The following is a 22349-nucleotide window of genomic DNA, read 5'->3' on the forward strand; positions in this document are numbered from 1 at the left end:
TGCGGCTACTACCGGTGGATCGTCGACGTGATCTACGACGCTCGCGGCAAGATGTACCTCAACATCGGCTGGGAGAAGTTCGCGCGGCACCACAGCCTCGAAGCCGGCTTCATCCTCCTGTTCTCCTACTTCGGCGCCAAGGACATGAGCGTCAAGGTCTTCGACGAGACGCGCTGCCGCCGGGACTACCACGGCGACAACACCGACGAGGAGGACGACTGAGTGTTGTTTCTTCGCAGCAAACACGTGCACGGAAGTTTCTGGATGTTCGCCTCATCGGTAGAACCAACAAGGGCACCATCCTCCCGCTGGATTTTCCAGTTTAGGTGACTGGGTGTGCCCTCGAGTGTTTTTTCTTAGCAGCGAACACAGGAAACCTTCGATGCACGGCCTAGTTAGGTTTAGTTTCTTTGCAAAATTTTATATTTGTGTCCACCATGATTCAAACTATGTATTAGTTTGTGGAAAACCATGTTCCAAATTGTGTCTTCCTGTAAACCACGTTCCCAATTATGTATTAGTTTGTGGAAATTGAAACAAAAATGCCAAAAAATATATTTTAAATGTTTGGGGGGGGGGGGGTTTGGGGGACGCGGCTGGGGAGCGACGTCCCCAAAGACGGCACGAACAAAACACGTCCCCAAACGGCTCAATCCAGCGCGGTTTGAGAAGGCTTTGGGGGACGCGGGGCTGGAGATGCTCTAAGGGCATCTCCAACCGGGCGACCCAAACGGACGCGTTGGGCCGTCCGTTTTGGGCCCTTTGCGTGCCCGAGCGGACGCGCGGACGGAGCCCCGCGTCCGCGCGTCCGTTTGGGTCGCGTGCTGCGCCCAACGCAGCGGCCACCCATTTGGCCATTTGGCCATTTGGCCTATTTCTTTGGAAAAATGCATCCTCTGGCCACAGATCCTTAGTTTCATATATAATAATATCTCATAAACATAGAATAATATATAATAAACATAAAATATTATCAAATACCATAAAATATTATCAAATGTACCATGATAAATCAAATAAAATGTGCCATAGTTTGAGAAAAATATAAAAATTACAATTGAGATTGTCTAACTCAATTTGGGCGCTCGAGGATCTCCTTCTGTCTCTTCTCGAACCAAGCTCTCTTCGCCTCGCTCATGTTGGTCAAGTCGGCGTTCATGATGAGGTTGTCCTCGGCTTGGCGTTTGAGCTCAACTTCCTTCGCCTTCAGCTCCACCTCTTTGGCCCTTGCCATTGCTATGAGCTCAAGTTCTCTCTCTTGAGCTCAAGTTCTTTAGCTTTGGTCTTGGCCTTGACCTCTTCAATCTCGAGCTTCTTCTCGCTGGACATCAAAGAATTTCTTCCCTGTCCTCTTCTTTCTCCCGGCGCCTCCTCTCATCCCTCTTGTCCGTGGACACCTCTCCGTCCGCATGCATCTCCTTCAAAGTGCCATACAATAGCATGGACGACGCATCACGCTTCATGTCGGCTTTGGTTGACTTGTGGCCGCGTGGACGACTTGCACGAGAAGCGGAGCTACCGCAAGGCTGCCCACCATCAAGGTCAATGACCGTGGCATCTTTGGCGGGATTGTTGCCGATCAAGGTCGCCATGTAGCCCTCGTACCCCTCCTGGAACTTGGGGGTGCCGTGGAGTTCCTTCCAACAATGAGGGAAGGCAAAGGTCTTCTCTCCATTGTTGGCTTTGTAGAATTCCAAAGCTCGCCACACCTAGATCAAAGCGAGACAACAACGATAAACATATGTGCAAACATCGGATGAATAAGTTGAGGTTATGAATCATACCAAGTCCTTCACACCCATGCCACTAACGGGGAGCCGCCTCGCGTGCTCATACGCCGCGTGGAACTTGTTGCATTCCGTTTGAATTGCTCCCCACCTCTTTTGGAGCGATATTTCGCTGCGGTCGCTCTCAAATGGCTCCTCGTCCATATTTGCGATGTTCATGGAAGTATTCATAGATCCGGCGCCGAATGCGGACCCCTTCGCTCGGCACCCGTCAACGCATCTTGCCCGATGGTCAACCATCCATCGACGAGCACCTTGTCCTCCTTCTCCGTGTAGTTGGCGGTTCGTTTGCTTACCCGGCGACCTCGAGCTTGTGCAGCTGCGGCTTGTGTGAGGCCCTCACCGAACAACGGCTCCTCCTCAATGTTTATGCTCGCCGGGACAGGCAGCTGTGCCCTCCCGTGTGTCAATGGGAGGTGGCCGGGGAGCTCGCCGTGTCGAAGGATATGGCGGTGGTCGTCGGCATTGTCCGCGCGAAAGACGGAGGGGCCCGCACGGTGGACGGTGACTGCGCGCGCGCGGCCGACGGATCGTCGAACAGAGTTGCGTGCACCGGACGTCGCAGCTCGCTCCCGTGTTCTTCGGGCCTTTGGAGTTCGCCGGCGCACGGTTCGGGTCAATGGACGAAGGTGACGGCCCCGTCATGGACTCGCCCACCTCCGGTGACCCATCCCGTGATCGGTACGCATGCCGCCCATGCGCCCCATTTCGTGCCCAAATAGGGCGGTCGGTGGGGCAGTTGACCTTGGAGGAAGGGGCCGGGTCACGGAGGAGGCCGAGCTCCCCACCGAGGCCGCGCCGGTGCCGGGGATGATCATGTGGCCGGCCGAGCGCCGGGTGGCCGTAAAATAGCATGGCATGCTCGCTCTTGAAGGAGAGTGCTCTTCGCCTCCGTCTTGAGTTGGAGAAGCCGCTCCGCCGCCCGCCGCCGCTCCACCTCGGCAGCGGTTTCCTCTTCCGTTGGTCGAGCGCCCTGCGGCGGCCGGCCCTCTTCTTGCTCTCGAGATTCCTCTCGCTCCGGGGTGAGGTCGGCCTTCGCCTTCTTCGTCGGCGGCCGGGGGAGCTCGGCCTCCGCCGGCTCGAGAGCCGCCTCCACGGCGAGAGCGGCAACGGCCGCGGGTGCCTCCTCTCCGATGGTGGCGGTGGCGGCGGCGGTCGCTTCGTCGGCCATCTCTAGGTTTTGGGAGTACAGTGGAGTGTTTTCTCGTTTTGGGAGGCGGACGGGCGGGCCGAGGGCGGACAAGCGAGGACGCGAGCGACCAGCCTTTCGCGTCCGCGGCCACGCAAACTCGTCCAATATTTGGGCCGGGTTTGGGTCGTCCCGGACGCCGCGGCCATCCGTTTTAGGGATGGGTCCGCGCGCTGGGCCGCGGTTTTGTCCGTTTCGACCCATCCGGACGCGCGGGCGCGGGATGGGTCGCCCGGTTGGAGATGCCCTAATACCTCGTGAGACAGGGACCTGTCTTCCTCGTTCCTGTGGAAGCCAAACCCAATCCCCAATCCCCATTCCTCTCCAAGGCAAACTCGAAACCCGTCTTCCCCAAGCGAAACCCCACCCCGTCTCCCCCGTTCACCTCCAGATCCAAAGCGAAGCATGGCAGCGGCGGCGTACCGGGAGTGGCCGCTCCTCCCCGACGACATCACCCGGGACATCTTCGCCCGCATCCAGCCAGACGACCCTCTCTACTTCTTCCGGGTGAGCCACCTCTGCAAGGACTGGCGCCGCGCCCTCTCCGACCCGGATTTCGCCCGCCGCCTCCACCAGCGCAACTTGGCTCCTCTACTCTTCGGCTTTCTCCATGACCGCGACCACGACGAGGACCTCCCAACCTTCTTCCGCACGCTCGCTTCGCCCTTCTCCCCCAAGGACGTCCCCGATCGCCGCGACTGGAGGGTGCTGGATTACAGGCACGGCCGGGCCCTCTTCATCTCAAAGCGCGACGGCGAGCTGGGGCGGAAAGACCTTCTTATCTGGGATCCCGTCACAGGTCTTCAGCGCCGCGTGCCGGTGGCCCCGCAGGCCAGCCGCAGCTGCTTGCCGGGCGCGGCCGTGGTCTGCGCGGCGCCTGGCTGCAACCATCACCACCGATGCAACGGGGGCGAATTTCAAGTGGCGCTGGTGTTCTCTGATATCCCGGTCGACGACGATGATGAAGATGAACCACAAATTAAAGGTTTCCTCTATTCATCTCAGTCAGATACATGGGCCGCGGTGGCTACATTCTATGGCCTTTCTGAGTTCTTCGGGGAGAGACCCAGCGTGCTGTTAGGGAAATCTCTGTATTTCCTATCAGATGGGCTTGTACTCCTTGAGTTTGATATGTCTGCCAATACACTGTCTGAGATTGCATTGCCCGACATGGGTGAGGACTTTTGTGAGACTGAGAGTAGTCTTATACTTGTGCATGACCAGAATGGAGGAATTGGTATCGTCGAGGCAACAGATGGTTATATATGCATGTGGTCAAGGGATACCAGTGACGATGGCGATGTCAGTTGGTCTATTACCTGGACATTTGATCACTACGATCTCGACGGAACTATTGGAATCGATGGCCAGTCCTTACTTGGATTCGTTGAAGGATCCTCTGTCATCTTTGTGGCTACATCGGAAGGCACTTTTACATTTGACCTGACCTCAGGGCTGGCTAAAATGGTTGCCGAGGAAAAAAATTTCAAATTTGTGCTACCTGTTGTTAACTTGTGTGCCCCACTCAATGGGCTCCAACAGATTCAAGTTGAACAACTTCATGAGCAGCCCATGCCTAATGAGGAGGACAAATGTGAGCGGGGAATCAAGGTTGCGGAGGATGCTCTACAAGTGGCTGAGCAACTTTTTATCAAGGGCTGGAATGACGTGGAGTACAGGGACTTCAATAGCGCTGTTCAGTGTCTCAAGGACTGCCTTGAGATCAGGTGAGAATCTACCTATTCTTTCAGTCCTGTAGTATGTGCTTCATTGCCACTGGTAGCCAAGCCTTTGGTGCTATGCGTGTTTAGGTTTTTTGTGTTTTATGAATTGTATATGGCCTCCAAAATCCTATTTGGTAGCAACGCTTGGAGATTCTGGTTAAGGTATTAGCATATTAGTGAATGCCAGATGTTATAATATTTCCGCTGCAATTTATTTCTACGCTGCTTCAGAATAGTGCTTTGTAATGTGCTTAACATGTAGTCAGTTGTCCTATCAGGAAAATGCTGATGGGATAATTACGCCTGTGCTGTTTAATTTTATCACATGTTGCATTCCTTTCGGTTTCATGTTGTTCTTGTATAACAAGTACCCTGACAACCAGGACTGGGCATTATGGAAAGTTTGCTCCAGAATGTGCTAGCACGTATTGCAGATACGGATGCGCTTTACTGTACAAAGCCCAGGAGATGACAAACCTTGCTGGTGATGATCGTCTCACTCTATTCTGAATTACAATTATGTCACCTATTATATGCCTGCTAGAATCTGCTACTACGTGTACTGATGAAGTCGTTGAAAATGGCAGATGACCAAGGAGGATATTTGAGCCTGTCCGGTGAAATGCTCGACATTGCAAGATCGATAGTGGAGAAGAATCCAGAAAGCACTACAGGGATTGCTGAGATCGTCAATGCCCTGACTGAAGTCTTAATTCAAAGGGGTAACCTCAGTTGTGTTTCTTTATTCCGTTGTCCTGGATTCCTGTTCTATATAATTGAATTCAATTGTTTTTCTCTTTTCGCAGAGAAGAAAGGGGCAACGCTAACAAAGTCTACCGAAGCAAAAACAGAAAGCATCAAACGAGCCCACGTCAAGGAGACATCTCCTGAAACACCCCGGAAAAGACATCAGAAGGCAAGATATCATACTTTTAAAGTCTAGCTGAACCTTTCTTACTGGTAGTAGTTTGATCGGTAGTTCCCGGAATTTATCATCATGTCTTGCGTTTATTAGAGCGAGTAGTAAGGATCAATGAAGTAGTTTATGTACAAGATTATTAAACCTGCAGCGCACAACTTTTCTAGTCAAGAACGGCAGCACAAAACTGAAAACATAGATAAGATCTTTTAGCTTTTTCAACGAACAAGTACTTGTTCAGTTTGTTGTACTGATGGGGAAGTGTGGACTAACAGAGTTCTTTTGGTGGTTACATGCAGGCTGTGGATTCTGTTGCTATGGATAGATCATTTGATGATTCAGGGATGCACTCACCAACACAATCTGACTACTGAATCGACTCTGGTGAGCGGGTTTGAATTTTACGGTAGGGATCAAATGCAATGGCATAATATGTTAGAATCGCTAGTATTGTGTATTGTATGGATTAGAGCTTTGTAACGTATGTGTGCTGCAGTATCTAGCTGCACAAGAAATTCATGTTTAGTTTTAGGAAACTGTTGCATTTCACCATTTCCAGATGGCATAAGTGATATGTGTGATATATGTCACTGCATGATAATTGGTATACCATTTGCACCTCATTGATGGCCCAGTCATGTTAGAAAATAACCAGACCTTTTTCTCTGGCCATTTCAGGGTCTGGGACGAAGCGGGAGCTTGGAAAGGGGCTGCGTCAGTTTATCGATTAACAACAAGCACCAGCGATGCATTTGTTAGCAATGTAGCTCATGATTTCTGGACCACTTTGGCAACTCTTCCTCTAGATGCTAGACTACTTGTAGTGTTTGTCTTCGTGATGGCATGGTAAACTTGTCCCGGCACGTAATAGATGTGCTACAGACACCTCCTGGATTTTGCTGCCAAACCTCCTCAACTCCTTGAGTAGTTTGATGATTACCTGTGGGAACTTGATCAGGTAGCTAGTTCCATCCCATGATGTGTTTCCTGCAATAGAGGTGATGGCAAGACCATTGTGCGGACAATTGTACCGGGTGTGTCTTGATTTGCTAGTTCGAAATTTGCTGACCCGGTCACAGTTGCTCGGATTAAGCCATATATTTGATGTGGCGGATATGAATTGCTCTTTTTGATTGACTCTTTAACAGGAAATTCTCACCTCTCTTGATAAATTCCCCCTGCACATCTTTTTGTGAAGAATTGTAGAATAATGGGTGGAGTCTTAAGTTGTTTGTTTGTGTTATATTTGATGTCATCGATGATGGGATCAGGTTCCCTGAGGTAAATCCTCTGCTGATGATTTTGGGGCAAAATGCTGGTGATGTTTACAAATATCTCAGTAGCAACATTTAAAACAAATGATGTATGTTAACCCAGTCAGTATCCGTCTATAATATAGATACATTCATTTGTGAACTACAAAAAGAAATGCGGATTTGTAATATAGATAATAAATTGGTTAGAGATTTCATATTTTCCTTTTTTGTGTAGCTGTCAATTAACATATTTCTTCATGAAATATTTCAGTCTCATATTAATCATCTATATGGACATGTCTCGGAGTTTTATGTTATGAAAAACCTAAGGTGCATGTGTTTTTGATATAAAACGGGCTTCATTAGACTAGGGATCATTTGGTTTTTCTGCTCAGTTTTGTGTCTATGTACTGTATATTGGATTGCAGTTAGCCTTTCTTTGCTCAAAGCCATGTATTAGGACGACCGTCGCTCGGTTTTGCACGCGCACAACTCACCCTGTTCTTGTGTTTAAGGAAAATAATAGTCCTTCCGTATTAATATACAGTATGTATACATTTAGCTAAAATACAACTCATCAAAGTTTGATTAATGTTATAGACAGCAACATTAACACTTACCATACCAAATCAGTATCAATAGATACATCATCAAATATGGTTTCATTATATGTTTATTTACATTAATGAAAATTGTGCTTGTGGCACCACTTGGATAGTTAGATGGACTAACGTATATGTTTTTGTTTCGATACCTACGTTTTCATTTAATTTGTGTTCTGTTTTTTAAAGTCAAACATTATAAGGCTGGTGCCAACGCGGGTTGGAGGCGGGGCGCTACCGCCCGCGACGGGGCGAGAGTGAGGCGATAGGCGGGCGAGACGGTAGCGGCGGGCGGTGGTTCCACCGCCCGGCGGTAGGGCGCGGTACCGCCCGCCTATAGCCCGCGTTGGAGGCGAGAGCGGGGCGAGAGGGAGGCGATAGCGGTGCTAGTGGGGGCGGTAGGGAGGCGGTAGAGAGGAGAGAGAAGTGTGAGCTGGCACTATAGCCCGTGCACTGGCACCGTGGGGTGAGAGTGGGGTGAGAGTGGGGTGAGAGTGAGGGTAAAAGCTGACGTGGCGAGGCTATAGTGGGGTGATGCATTGGCACCAGCCTAAGGCTTGGCCAAAAACATAGGATGAAATATCAACAACCATAATATCCAATGCATATAGTATGAAAATAAAGCTGATGTCGATTCTACTACTATAACTTTTACACTATGGATGTTGATATCTTTTCCTGCATGCTTAGTCAAACCATACAAAGTTTAACTTTGACTAAATCCAGAACGCAAATTAATTGTGAACGGGGGGAGGAAGTTAACCGAAAGCTTCGGACAACATGGATGCAAAGGATGAGTATTGGTCCATATAGAAACATAATTACAAAAGCCTCAAACTTCGGTCAACCCTCTCATGGCAGTTATTGCGCGTCACGGCAATCCTTCTGAAACCGAAGTGCATAATTTAAGGGCGAGCAGGAAGTGGGTCGCGCGGTTGGAGCTAAGAAAGATGAACTTCACAAGAATGTCAAGACGTTCATCTCATCCTGCTAATCCTAGCTCAATACCTGTGTGGTTTAGGGTTAGTGTCAGTGTCCCCTTTTGTAGTGCGAATCCTCCTAAATTTCGGCAAAAATACGAAAGTGATGTGGTGATAAAGCTTCTGAAACTTGGATTAGGCATGGGTAACTCTGGCCGTATTATCATACTGTATTATTTATCTTCCTAGTATAGTTTTGTTACTGAAAATGAATCATTTTGTCCATGCTACCAAGTGATCGGCCGACATTACTGCTGATTCTACTTGGATGATGCGCGCAGAGCTGATTGTGTTCTGTTGCAGACTTTTCTCTTCCGAGAACCATCTGTTCCCAACTTAACTTCTGGTCCGTCCACTTCGATAATTCCCCCAATTTCACCTCTGCAGAAACAACAGTAGGGGAAGAAAATAGATTAGGAACAATGGGAAATGCACTTTGGCTCATAGGAGCATTTGCTCCCATTGTGTGAATCAACATTTCGAAGTGTCAAAAAAATTTAAACTAAATTTTTACATGTACATCTAGACATTTTATGTTGGTACACAAATTTTCAAAAAAATAATTTTTTTATGTGGCTCTTGTAAAAAAGACAAATTTTGATGTTGTAATATGACTACGTACAGCATATTTTTTTTTCTTTTTTGTACACACCACACAAAATGTTGTTTTTCCATAAAAACTTGTGTATTTTTTTTGACATTTTTAAAATTAATTTTTAATTATTTTGTATAATGGGAGCATTTACTCCTATGAGCCAAAACGCCACCTCCCAATGGGAACAATGCTTCTTCATCTAAAGACAGCATGGCCAAGAGTGTGCCGCAGATTATCATTGCAGGGTCAGGTGCTCAGGTGTACGTGGATGAACGTGCGCACGATTGGATTTCAGATCACCACAGAATTCTCATGGTCCTTCTCCTTCCCTCCATGGGCTCTGTCACCAAAAGGAACGCACCCTCGCCGGATGCCACCGTCCCGTTCGCGCCGACAAATTTCCGGCCCTGTAGTTATTCCTGCACTTGGCGCTCATGACGTAGGCCTCGACGGTGCGGAGGCGGCGGAGCACGGACCCGTAGAGGTCGCAGCGCCGGCTGGAGGCTTCGACGGTGGTGCGGGCGAGCGCGGATCGGCTGCGCTTGTCAAGCTCGGCGCTGATCGCGATCTCGTCGTCGACGTAGCAGACCTGGTTCTCTCTGATCAGGTCGTCCGAGGTCGACACTGCGGCGGCAGGGTAGGCTCCGGAGCAGGCGTCGCCGACGAAAAGTGCGTGCACGCCGATGAACTCAACCCGCGCCCAGCTGCCATCCGGCTCCAGCGCGTGGACCTTGATCCTGACGGTTCGGTGGATCTCTCGCCGGACGGACCTGGTGACGGTGTGGAGGCGCCCGTTGCACTCCAGCAGGTACTGCCTCGACGTGATATCCTCGTCATCAATGTAATCAATGTTGGCGGCGGGCGGCGGCGGGAGCTGCTTCTCCTGCAGTCTCCACGGCTCGCGGCGGAGGAGGTCCAGCTCGCCGTCGTCGAACACCAGCAGCCCGTGGCACGACGGGAGCGCGTGGAGCCTCCCCTTGTAGAACGCTATGTCCTGCAGGTCGAACGGCAGGGACACCGGCCACCAAGCGCCCTGATCGTGTCCATCTCCCGGCCGGCACACGGCGATCCTCCTGCGGTTCTCGCCGCAGTCGACCATGGCGGCGACGACGCAGGAGTCCGAGGCGGCGGACGACATGACGATCTTGCGGATCGGCTCGTGCTGATCCGGCCACGGCGGCAGCGGGACCCTCTCCGCGGAGAAGGGGTTCAGCAGGAAGGGGGCGGCGGCGCCGAGCGGGACGAGGGCGAGCCAGTTGCCAAGCGAACCGCGGCAGGGCGCGGCGCGGGCGTCATCGGGGAGGGGCGCGACGTGGTGGATGGCGCCGTCGGGGAGGCTGATGCAGTGGCCCGGGACGACGAGCCACGGCAACGGCGGGTGCGGCTGGCGTCGCCAGGCCGCGCGCCATGCGCGGCAGACGGCGCGGAGGCGGGATCGGTCGGCGAAGGACGGCAGCCGGCCGAGCACGTCGCCGAGCATGTCCTCCGGGAGGTCACCCCAGGAAGCGCGCCTCCGTCGACAGTTGCGCGTTTCGACCATCATGGCGCGCGCAGTGCTCGATCGATCCGCGTTACTCGCCAAGCTCGGGCTCGACTCGGTAGGAAAAAAAGAGGGATCAAACAGAATAGGGATCCCAACAGAATATGTACGGGTAACGTTTCAGAGACTTGATTTATTCGGGGAAAATGAGACTTATCTCTACTACTTATAAAGGCACGAACTTGCGTTGGAAAATAAGATCTCGGCCGTCTATTCATGTGCTTCACACGGTTCAGATTCGTCCGTTCTCCCCGCCCCAAATTCACGCGTCGCGCATTGCCGTCTAGGCACGACGAGCGTACGATCTACCCAATAGTTTCCCTTGATTGATCAATCCCCTTTGTAATCTCTACTACTTATAAAGGCACGAACTTGCGTTGGAAAATAAGATCTCGGCCGTCTATTCATGTGCTTCACACGGTTCAGATTCGTCCGTTCTCCCCGCCCCAAATTCACGCGTCGCGCATTGCCGTCTAGGCACGACGAGCGTACGATCTACCCAATAGTTTCCCTTGATTGATCAATCCCCTTTGTAAGATCCCGAGATCGACATGCCATCACGCCGATCCTCATGCCACCATAACAGGAGCGGTTACAGGAGTGGGATTGGACCGCGTCAGACCCTAACACCCGCCTGATCGCCACCACGCTCCTGCCGGCCGTTCCCGAAGGTACGCATTTTGTTTGCCGAGGCAGAGAAAGAGGATGGGGACGAGAACCGGCCGCAGTCTCGCGCCTGCCGCCCGCTTTCTTTCGAGATCCGGCCAACAGAGAGAGGGGGGAGGGAGGCGCTTTGGGTAGAGAGCAGGGGCAAGGTCCGATGCGGCTCCGGTGTTGAAGAGTATAACCTGCTGCCGCGTTTTGGGCTGTGAAGGGTTCAGCTGCTGCTGAGTTTTGGTGGCCTGCTGGTGCGTTTTGGTCACGAAGGAGATTGTTCACCATTTGTGAAGTTCTCAGGCGGTGGATTCTAGACCTGTCGAGGCCTCACAGCAGCTAGCTCTGAACTGTGTGAAATTCATCGACAGTCAGCATATTCTCATCATTATTGTCCTTGTTTCTCTCATACTATAAGCACAACATCGATCAATATGGTTTTCAATTTCCTTTTCCTCCGGCAAGCCCACGAATTGACGCATAAGGCTGGTGCCAATGCCTCACCTCACTCTCACCCGCCACGTCAGCTTTTTCCCTCACTCTCACCCCACTCTCACCCCACGGTGCCAATGCACGGGCTATAGTGCCATCTCTCACTTCTCTCTCCTCCACATCACCATTTCTTTTTAACATTAAGTTATTTCACCCGAATTTTTGTTGACATTCAAAATAATGCAAGAAAATTATTCAACTAAAAATGTTACCGATTACATAATAATTAATAAAAATACAAATTATGTTTCTTGTTTTTCTAAATAGCCTATATGACAAGTGTGTACTTGTGTTTGTATTTTGAACTGAAAGAGTAAAAAAAGGAAAGAAAATAAAAGAAGGAAAGAAAATAAAATAAAAACCGACATTTAAAGAATAAAAGAAGGAAAGAAAAAAAGAAAAAGAAAAAAACCAACCAGGTCGTCTTCTTTCTACCTCTCGCCCGCGTCGCCCCGCCCTCTCGCCCTCCTCTCGCCCGCGTCGCCATCGCGCCGCCCCCGCCTCTCGCCCCTCTCCCGCCTCGCTCTCGCCGCCAACGCGGCGGCAGCCGGGCGGGAGCGGGCGATAGCGCCGGGCGCCCCCGCCGGCGCCCCTCCCTCTCGTCTCGCCCGCCTCCCGCCCCTCTCTCGCCCCATCGCCGCCGTTAACGCCCCCGCTACCGCCCGCAATGGCACCAGCCTAAGGGCATGCCCAATGAGGGGCACTTATTCAGATGGACGCTAAGGCAGATGGAAAATTGCCTGGGTGCTGGCCGTGCATGCTCTCCTCACTTCCTGTCGTACGAAAGGATATAGAGTAAGCGCTCGCCTCCTCTTTTTGCGTCGAGGCCGCAGAGGCGCTAGGATTTTTAACCATAACTGCACTCTACTGGGATTAGGATCCTGGCGCCCCCCGCTAAGCGTCCCCATTGTACATGCTCTAATGTGTCATGTAGACAAGCATAGGCTCCAACTGCACTCTGATTTCTTCTACCTCAAGTGTTCTCCATCTCTTCCTTACCTCTGCATTTGAAAGGCGCGTGGCCCCCATCCTCCACTATGATAACCTATTACCTTGTAGAAGGTGAGATGTTAATTTGACCTTCTGGGGTTAAATGGAATATCTTTATGGAAGGAAAATATCATGCCACAATCTGATCATTAATGTTACTGATATCACCTAATAAAATATATTGTCATATTTTGTTTCTTTACTTCCTTCAAATCTGATGTTTGAAAGAAAAATATCATTATTTACCTCCACATGATTTTTTTAGGAAGTATTGTTTGTATTTTCTTGAAATAGTTCGATGTGATTGTGTTTCTTTCTACAAGGATAGAGGAGTAACTGCACTTGTACATATTGTTTGTCAAAATAACTTGCCCAGTACCGAAAGTTGGATCAAGATGTGAAGCAGTATACTATATATGCACTGATGGCACCATGAAACTCACGGCGCTTTCTTCATAATATGTGAGAACTAAGATAGTTTTGGTAGTGGACAAGCCCCACAGAGGTATGATACTCTGGCCATATCAATAACCTGATCAAATTATTGTTTCATAAATCATAACTGTTGTTGCTGCTTTCTCAACCCAACAGAGCCTATTTCTGGTCACGATAAGATTGAAAGCAATTTTGTCCGATTTAAATGATACTGTGGAATTCTCCCAAGTATTTAACTACTGTACGTGATTCACACTGGAATGTTATATTTTGTTATAACCAATCTATTCCAATTTCTTAATATTTGTCAGTTGCTAAAATCCTTGATTTCTTCTTGTGTACGTACTACCCAGTTGTTAAATATTGCAGTAAAGAATAAGTTTGAATTAAAAAAGTTAGATGATCCATCTTAATTTCAAGAGATGGTTTTAATAAAATAGGACGGCAACTAATCATATGGTTAGTGCTTCCATCTAGGTGCAGCTGGAGGAGCCAAGGCGAGGTGGTCTAGGATAAAGCCCTGAGATGGAACTTTCTTCTATGAAGAAGCATCATGCCAATACAAAAGTATCAATGAGCAACATCATGAAGAATTGGAGAACACAAAATTGGACAACAAGAAAAGGAATTAGCTTTATCTAGCATCCAAGAAAATAATGTGTTGCCTAAAAATTGTGAGTACAGAATATGACGTGTCATATGTTATTTCATAGCTGAAGAATTTCAGTGTATATATAATTAGCATGAATTAAAACGTGCGTCGCACGTGCACACTTACTAGTATCCACGAAAAGGTCACCGACGTATACTTTGGTATTAAAAAATAAAAAATAAAAATAAAATTTGAAGTTTAAAAAACCAATTATAAAAAAGTCCAGCATATACATCTATATTAAGGTCAACAAACCCTTACACACAACCCCAGCTTCAATAGAAAGAAAATTACGGACAAGTCCACGGAGATATCGATGTTTTCCTCCCGCACTCGTCGGTGTAAAAATTTCAACAATTTGCCACTTTGGATAATTTGTTTTTGATATTGTTTGCAGGGGTGAAAATATGTGTGTTGTGCTTATTTATCTGATACTCTTTGTTTGTTTTGGTCCGAATCCGCTCTGTGTCCGATCCAAATCCGTAGTACGAAATAATCCGCATCCGGTCATTATCTGCTCCGCTCCGACTCGGCCAAAATAATATATTAATTAAAAAACATAAAGAGAAAATTATCGGATCCAACCCGTTTACATCCCTACATTCTTCTATTTGAGCTTCATATGTGCACGAAAATCCGAGCTACATTATTTTTCCTCTCGGACACTTCTAAACTTTTTTTTATCTATCACACAATATTCCACCGAAGAAATTGAGATAGAATGCATGAAAATATATCAGTATTTTCCACCATTAAATATAAATACAATATATATATTAAGGTATTATAATACTTTCGAAAAATAGAATTTTATTTTACACAAATAAATACTGGAAAAAATATTAGGATGTAGCATGGGGTTCAATTAAAACTTTCCGTCACATCCACTGAGATGAAGGAGCAAGAGAGATAAACAACTGGTTGGAATTAAGATACGAAGGACATGTCATTGTGTGGACATTGATGTAAAATACAAAACCTGGTTCTTCTGCATCAAATTTTTTTTTTCGTAAATGTAGGTCCTATCACCACATGGAAAAAAAAAACTTCAGATACAATCCTTTGTGGTGCTTGTTAATTATTTTTTTTCGTGGGGAAGTGTTTTTTACGTTTATGTGATGGCAGGTTGACATTTCGCATAGAGGTGATGCCAACATTCGTGCTAGCAAAAGACGCCTGCTTGGGGCCAAGAAATATAGCTTGAGCCCCTCGAAATAGGCATTTGGAACCGCAGCACAACCAAGCTAGCTAAAGGAAACGAAAGAGAAAGAAAAGAGAAAATATATGCCGACATAGTAAGAACAAAAACGACTTGTAACTGTTGCGCCCTTGGGGGAATCCCACCACACTCCTAGCACACCGCAACACCTTCAACAAGAAAAGCGATGACGACGCTACTGCTGCCCGGACTAATCCTAGGATTTCCCCCGATACGCAAAAGGGATTGGGGAGGAGGTACACCCGACGCCCTTCAAGAAGGCAGGGTGACACCCGCAGGCATCACCGCGTCGATGTTGGGCATGCCGACAAGGATTTCTCCCACCCCCCAAACCCACAATCCTAGACGATTCGACGTGATCCACCTAATTTGCCACCAACCAGCACACGCCACCGCGGTCTTGAAGCCATCCTCGGCATCTCGTTGTGGTTACCAGAGCAGGGCCTGGAAGGAGAGAAGAAAGGCAGCAGGGCAAGGGGTAGCAGCACTTCAGCTGCGAAGGAGAGAACTACCCTCGCCGCCTTCGCGGTAGCCGAGCGGACATGGCAGAGGACAAACCAGGCCCACACTGGCCCGGTCGGGCCCTCATAGGCCCGCAAAGTCCCCACTGCCACACTGCAGCAGGCCGGCTGTGGCACCGCCGCTACTCATCCACCGCCGCGCCTTCTCCACCTCGAGGGAGCATTGCCGGCGCCCCAGAGGCAGACGTCCTACCCCACCCAGATGGGCCCCAATCTGGGCCCATATCTGGACGGGACGAGCTCTGCCCTAGCACCTCCGCTTGCGCCGCTCCGCCGCCAATCTGGACGGGACGAGCTCTACCCTAGCACCTCCGCTTGCGCCGCTCCGCTGCCAATCTGGACGGGACGAGCTCTGCCCTAGCACCTCCGCTTGCACCGCTCCGCCGCCAACGATGGCACTGCCACACCTCCTCCCACCCGACGTGTGGGTCTCACTCCGCCACGCCGAACCGCCGGCGGTCGAGGTCTAACACTGCCATCACGAGTCCCCTACACCCCCTCCGCGCCACGGGTAGAAGCAGCGATGCCACCATCGGCACCACACGGGAAACTCCCGGCGGCGCGAGGCGACATCGGCGGTAGGGGAGAGAAAGGGCGGACGGCTCGAGGGAGGGGAGGGAGTTAGGGTTCGCCCGTCACCGCGGGAGGTGACCGAGCAAAGGAAAGAAGTGGGGTTTTCAAGGATGAGCTTGAGAGATCGGATGAGCTCTGCCCTAGCACCTCCGCCTGCGCCGCTCCGCCGCCAACGACGGCGCCGCCACACCTCCTCCCACCCGACATGCGGGTCTCACTCCGCCACGCGTAACCACCACCGGCCGAGGTCCACCGCTGCCATCACGAATCCCCCTGCACCCCCCCTCCGCGCCACGGGTAGAAGCAGCCCCGCCACCACCGACACCGCACGGGCAACACCCGGCGGCGCGAGGCGAAGGTGGCGGCAGGGGAGAGAAAGGGAGGAAGGCTCGAGGGAGGGGAGGGAGTTAGGGTTCGCCCGTCACCGCGGGAGGCGAGCGAGCGAAGGAAAGAAGGTGGGGCTATCAAGGATGAGCTTAGAGGACATGACCGCATACTACTAAGGTGAAAAACGAGTACTCAGTTTTAGTGCTAGGTTTTGCTTTTTTCGCTGTGTCATTGCCGATTATATCCTACTAGAATTAAGAGTATCTCCACCGGGGTCTCCTAAATAGGCGCCAGTAGGGGCACCGACACTGCCATATGGAGGCGCCAACACAACATCCTCTATTTAGGGATGTTGTTCCCATACCGGTACCTCCACCGAGCCTCATAAAAATTCCCAAACTCCAGGAATTCGACGTGAAGTTGTTTTTGAAGAGGCGCCGGTGACCCCGATCGAAACCCTTCATAGAGATCCTTTCGAGCGCGCTGACGCTTTTATGGGGCTCCAGAACATGCCGGCACTTTTTGGAGAGCGTCGGTGTGAGCGCTTTCTCTCACTAGAATCCCGATAGAGCTATTGGAAGCGTCGGTGGAGATGCTAACGCAGCCAAATTTATAATAAAGTTGTACTAGTAAGTTTAATGAAACATTGTTGGAAAATGTGTAAACTGTGCACTTCCAGCCTCTCTTGTGATTACGCATCCTCTTCCCTCTGAGTTTTATTTGGAAAATGAAAGATTTTCTTGGCCCAGGCCTATGCATCGGGGATGCATACAATGATACAATCACAAACTTCTTACATTGTTTGAAATTCACAAGTAGAATTAGCTTAATCGAAAACGTGTGTGGCACATAAAAAAACTTAGAAACTAAGAAGCATATGTGACGCGGACATGGTGTTTTGGCTCATAGGTCTAAAACTCTAAATACACCTATTAGGAAAAATGAATTTTAAGTTTAGTCTAAAATGTTGAAAAATTATGAAGAAAAATCCTGGATGTATATTTGGACATTCTATGTTCATTCATGATGACGTTGGCTTAGCCTAGTGGTTGGGGTCGCAGTGGCACACCCCAACGACCGGAGTTCGATTCCTGTCAGGGACGAATTTCAGAATTGTCACGCCAAGTCCCGCTTCTAGACACGGTTTCATTTTTCATTTTTTTTATGTTCATTCACAAAATTTTGTGGAAAAAAACATTTTGTGTGGCCTACTAAAAAAGATAAAAACATGACACGTAAAGAGCTTGTCTTTTTTAACAGGCCATTTTTCATTTTTTTTATGTTCATTCACTAAACATTTCTTTGCGAAACATAGTGTGTGAACATAAAATGTCAAAATATACACCTGAGTTTCTTTTTGAAATTTTTAGACATTTTCAAATATACTTTTTTTAACAACGGATACATCGCCAAAGATGATTTTCCATGTGACGCACAGGACTCAAAGAGGGATATAGGGAGGCAGGGAGCGTTTGGTTCCATTGCTTAGATGAGCCATAGCTGAGCTAGTTAGCTAACCGAGGTCGACGTAGCAAAGTCTGCCGTGGCTAGACGTTTGGTTTGGCTGTTTGCTTTTGCTGGCAATTGCAAGCGGATCATGCAGTCATTTGGATGGACTGTTACGGTTGCCTCTGGAGGCAAGCCACGACAACGGAAAGTGCGGATCATGGGATGTTTTTTTCCCGTGGATAGTTTGCCGTCGGAAGCGAGCCGAATCGGCTCTCCCCGTGCGGCAAGATTTTCCTAGCCCCGTGAGGCTAGTTAACTCTGAAAAGCATGATAGCCTAGGATTTCCCCGCTTTTGTTTCAGTGTAAAAAAAAAGTTTACTCACGAAATAAAAGAAAAAGGTTGAACTCGCCAGACACGTCACCGGAGACTCGCTGGAGAGCTCGTCGCAAAGGATGGTGCTATTGTAGCAAAAGTGGATATCGTCGGAGACTTCGACGGAGAACTTGCCAGAGAGCTCGTAGCAAAAAATGGTGCTATTGTAGCACAAATAGATATCGTTGGAGGCATAGTCGGGGACTCGCAGGAGAACTCACCGAAGACCTCGCCGGATACCCCCCGTAGCAAACATATTGTGCAATTGTAGCGAAACCGCAAAAAAGTTGTAGCAAAAAAATTATTCATATGTTGCAAATCCTCGGAGACATGAATAAAGGCCTCGCCTACAGCCCGCAACAACACCGTCCAAGGTTGCAGCAACTCCTTTTGTCCAAGGCAGCAACTCCCGACGTCTAAGGTAGCAAAGCAGGCCTCCGCTAGTAGCACAAGGCGCCCTCCGCTGGTAGCAACGTCGGAGGCCTAAGGTAGCAAAACCGTCCTCCACCGGTAGCAACACCGTAGGCCTAAGGCTAAACTAACGGAGAAGCGCGGTGTCGGCAGGAGATGGTCGAGGAAGGAGGAGCACGTGCGGGGCGCGTAGGCCTAAGGCTAAACTGCCTGGCTTTATATATCAGCCAAGGTAGGGTTTACAAGAGTCCTAGTAGGATTCGTATTAGAGTCTTCCTTCTTGTAATCCAAGTTGATATTCCTTGTGAGTCCAACTTGTCGAGTCCTTGTGCTGGCCCATCTTCATAATCTGCACCGAGTATGGCAATGTCGGGTACCCGAAGGGTTATGCCCACATCACCCGGGAAGAATTGTACCATTTTCCGGACATGAAATTTTGGCTCATAGGTGTATCTACACCTATTAGGAAAAATAAATCTTAAATCCAATTTAAAATGTTAAAAAAATTCGAATAAAATTTCTCAGTGTGTATCCGGACATCTCATGTTAGCTCGCAAAAGTTTTGCATGGAAAAACATTTTCTGTGACCGGTGTAAAAAGACAAATAAACGTCCCGTGATAAACGTTTTTGGAGCACCAATTTTTTTTTTCACATGCCACAACCTATAATATTTTCCTGAAACATTTTTTTTGCAGGCATGAAATGTGTGGAAGTGCACCCTAATTTTTGTTTAATTTTTCTAGACATTTTAAAATATGTTTTTTTGGTAATAGGTGCATCTACACCTATGAGCCAAAATGGATTTCCAATCATTTTCCTATTTTTATTGTTAATTTTAGATGACGTGAAGGTTAGCTAAATTGCTAAAAGAATGCTGCATTCCAAACCATTGTACATTCTTCTGCAGTGGTGAATTGTCGCACTAACAAACAATACTTTTTAGGGTTTGTTGAAGTTGTCACTTTTGAGATCAATGGGTTTTCAAAATTACTTTTCTGTTAGACAACGTGTGCATATCTTAGTGGTTGGGGTCGCAATAGCGTACCTCAACGACCGGAATTCGATCTCTAGCAGGGACGAATTTATGAAATTGTCACGATAAGTCTCACTTCGACTATATCAGTAGGTACGTTTTTTGTGGAGAATCCGGTGGCCAGCACATTTCTTTTTTCTTTTGAGAAAAAAAAAAGCATGTCAGAAAAGTCACTTTCATATCTTTTTTTAGTGGAAGTCACCTTCATATCCATAAAGGACATATAGGGCCTGTTTGGTTCCCAGCCACACTTTGCCAAGCCAAAGTTTGGCAATTTGGCATGTGTTTGGTTCTTTCCACACTTTAGAGTTGTCACACTTCACTATCCATATGGCCCACTTGTCATAGAGTGAATTTGTTGCCAACTTTTGCCACACTTTGTGGCTTCTAAAATCATAGCCACACTTTTGTGGCTGCCACACTTGCCAAAGTTAGGCTTGGCAAAGTGTGGCTGGGAACCAAACAGGCCCATAGAAACCAACACGGAGGAGGGAGCCCACGCGAATGACACGCGGCCCAAAGTGGAGGAGAAGCGGACGGGTCCGCAGCGCGACGCCTGCAGCGCTCATATAGCCTGATACACAAACAAAGCGCTAGAGAGACTGACGAGGACGACGAGACGCACGGCCACAGCCAGCGAACGGAGCAAGATCAAGCAAAGATGGGCTCCCTCTTCTCGTCGGAAACCGGCAGCCCCGCTGCCGACGGCGATTCCCCTAGCCGCGTGGTCACCTTCCGGTCCAAAGACAGGTGGGACAAGCACATGGAAATTGTCGGGAGTGACGCCTCCATCCTGGTGAGACGAGGCCACACCGCCTTCTCCTCTTTCTGACTTCTTTCCGTTCGATCGATCGTTGTAGCTAGAAATCCCATGCATGCGCTGGGGCCTCTTCTCCGGATCTAACCAATTGAGGTATTCTCTTTTTTTTGAAACGAGGCAAAACCAATTGAGGTATTCTCTCTCGCTGCTTGCCCGAGCCAAGGTCGTGGTCCTTTTCTCGGCGGCGTGGTCCGAACCGGGCAAGATGATCGAGCCCATCTTCAAGGAGCTGTCCTGCAGCAAAACCGACGCCGAGTTCGCCAAGGTCGACGTCGACGAGCTCTCGGTACGTACGCTTCTTTATTTTGTTCCGACCTGCTCTGGTTGAGATGCTGCTAGTTATCGATCTTTTCGTGCTCCTCTCCGTTCGCGAATTCCTCTGGCAAGCTTCCCGTTCCCGATCCGGTACTGTTTGATTGTACTGCTCACAGCACTTCAGATTCATCTGAGTATTCGGCATCAGATTACCAAATTGTTCCTGTTTACTGTGTAATCTTATACAGGAGGGAATCGTTAGTAGCGCTCAATCCAATTCATATGTTTGATTGCACGCTCATTTCAAGCCAAATGTTTGATTCTACTCGTCAGAACACTTCAGATTCATCTGAGTATTCAGCATCAGAACCTATTAATGGCTTCAGTATATGCCACCCCACTAACATGGATGGATTCCATCCCGGCCAGAATAGGAAATCAGTGGCTGGAATCAAAGGTTCCATCAATGGCCAGTGGCTGTCATTGTCTGGGCATTGACGTAAATCACAAAAAACCAAATTCTTTTTCTCCACCCAGTCGTAAATTGTAGGTCCTTGCTCCAAGAATGAAAGTCGCTATTCGCTCCATATTGGAAAAAAAGAAAACACTTCAGATTCAAGCGTGTCAGGGCGGCTTGTGCATTCAAAAGTGCGGGCGGTGTTTTCCTATGCTCATGTAAGGGAATTCCATTTTGCAGGAGGTTGCAAAAGCATTTCGTGTAGAGGCGATGCCGACCTTCATACTACTGAAGGGCGGGAAGGAGGTGAGTCGCGTGCTTGGGGCCAACAGGAACGAGCTTATAAAGCAGATCGAACATCACAACTCTACGCGGTCCGCCCACTGAATACCTGTGCTCCAGATCCGGTGCAAAGTCCTGGCTTCTCACACGTACTGGTAGGGGGCTCCTATGTTTTTCCTATGTTGTGGTGGCAAATACCCTTATAAAATAAAATGCTGCCAAATTCGAAAAGCTGTAATAAGAATCCTGAAAACCGGAATCACCGGTGTGTAAATGTGCTACTACTTCGGCTTGTCTTAATAACATTATGCCGCTTCCAACCCTCCAGGCTATCTCTTGACAAATTACATTAGATTTTTTTTCTATGTGACGCAGAAATGATGCAACAGTCTCATATCATAGACATCATCTCTTAACGCAATCCTATACATCTATCACTAAATCTTGTATACTTCCAACTGACCAAACCAATCTTAATAAAAATGTGGTCTACTCTAATATATGCATGGTTTGGTCTACTCCAACTGACCAAACCCTTTCACTGGCCGCAGGGGGCCGCTCGAATTCGACGGCGCCGGTGCTGAGGGTGCTGAGGAAGAGGGTGGGGGTGCGGACGAGGAGGACGATGAAGAGGAGGAGGTGGAGGATGAGGACGACTGCTACACCATCGTCGGCCTATGCGACGGCGGCGGAGCAGACAGCGGCAGCGGCAGCAACCGCGGAGCAAGAGCCGGCTGACGCGTCTTCGACTGCTACACCATCGTCGGCCTATGCGACGGCGGCGGAGCAGACGGAGCATGCACAGCACCAGGC

General features: G+C 49.0%; 2 protein-coding genes across 3 annotated transcripts; both read left to right on the plus strand.

The window, feature by feature from the left end:
- The first annotated feature begins 3381 nt into the window (after positions 1–3381).
- LOC124697702 lies at positions 3382–6791 on the plus strand. Its single transcript, XM_047230247.1, has 6 exons — positions 3382–4703; positions 5084–5184; positions 5288–5422; positions 5507–5616; positions 5919–6003; positions 6298–6791. The coding sequence occupies exons 1-5, from the start codon at positions 3382–3384 to the stop codon at positions 5991–5993; spliced, it is 1743 nt and encodes a 580-aa protein (XP_047086203.1). The 3' UTR covers positions 5994–6003; positions 6298–6791.
- Positions 6792–20229: 13438 nt separating this feature from the next.
- Positions 20230–21863, plus strand: LOC124704556 (thioredoxin H2-2-like). Of its 2 annotated transcripts, none has more exons than XM_047236826.1 (3): positions 20230–20518; positions 20706–20828; positions 21495–21863. In XM_047236826.1, the coding sequence occupies exons 1-3, from the start codon at positions 20384–20386 to the stop codon at positions 21639–21641; spliced, it is 405 nt and encodes a 134-aa protein (XP_047092782.1). In that variant the 5' UTR covers positions 20230–20383; the 3' UTR covers positions 21642–21863. The 2 variants fall into 2 exon arrangements, with proteins under 2 accessions (XP_047092782.1, XP_047092783.1); XM_047236827.1 differs by lacking the exon at positions 20230–20518 and adding an exon at positions 20527–20635 and having other exon boundaries at positions 20675–20828.
- The last annotated feature ends 486 nt before the right edge of the window (positions 21864–22349 follow it).

The sequence above is a fragment of the Lolium rigidum genome, chromosome 3 (genome assembly GCF_022539505.1).
Source record: "Lolium rigidum isolate FL_2022 chromosome 3, APGP_CSIRO_Lrig_0.1, whole genome shotgun sequence".
NCBI classification, from domain to species: Eukaryota; Viridiplantae; Streptophyta; class Magnoliopsida; order Poales; family Poaceae; genus Lolium; species Lolium rigidum.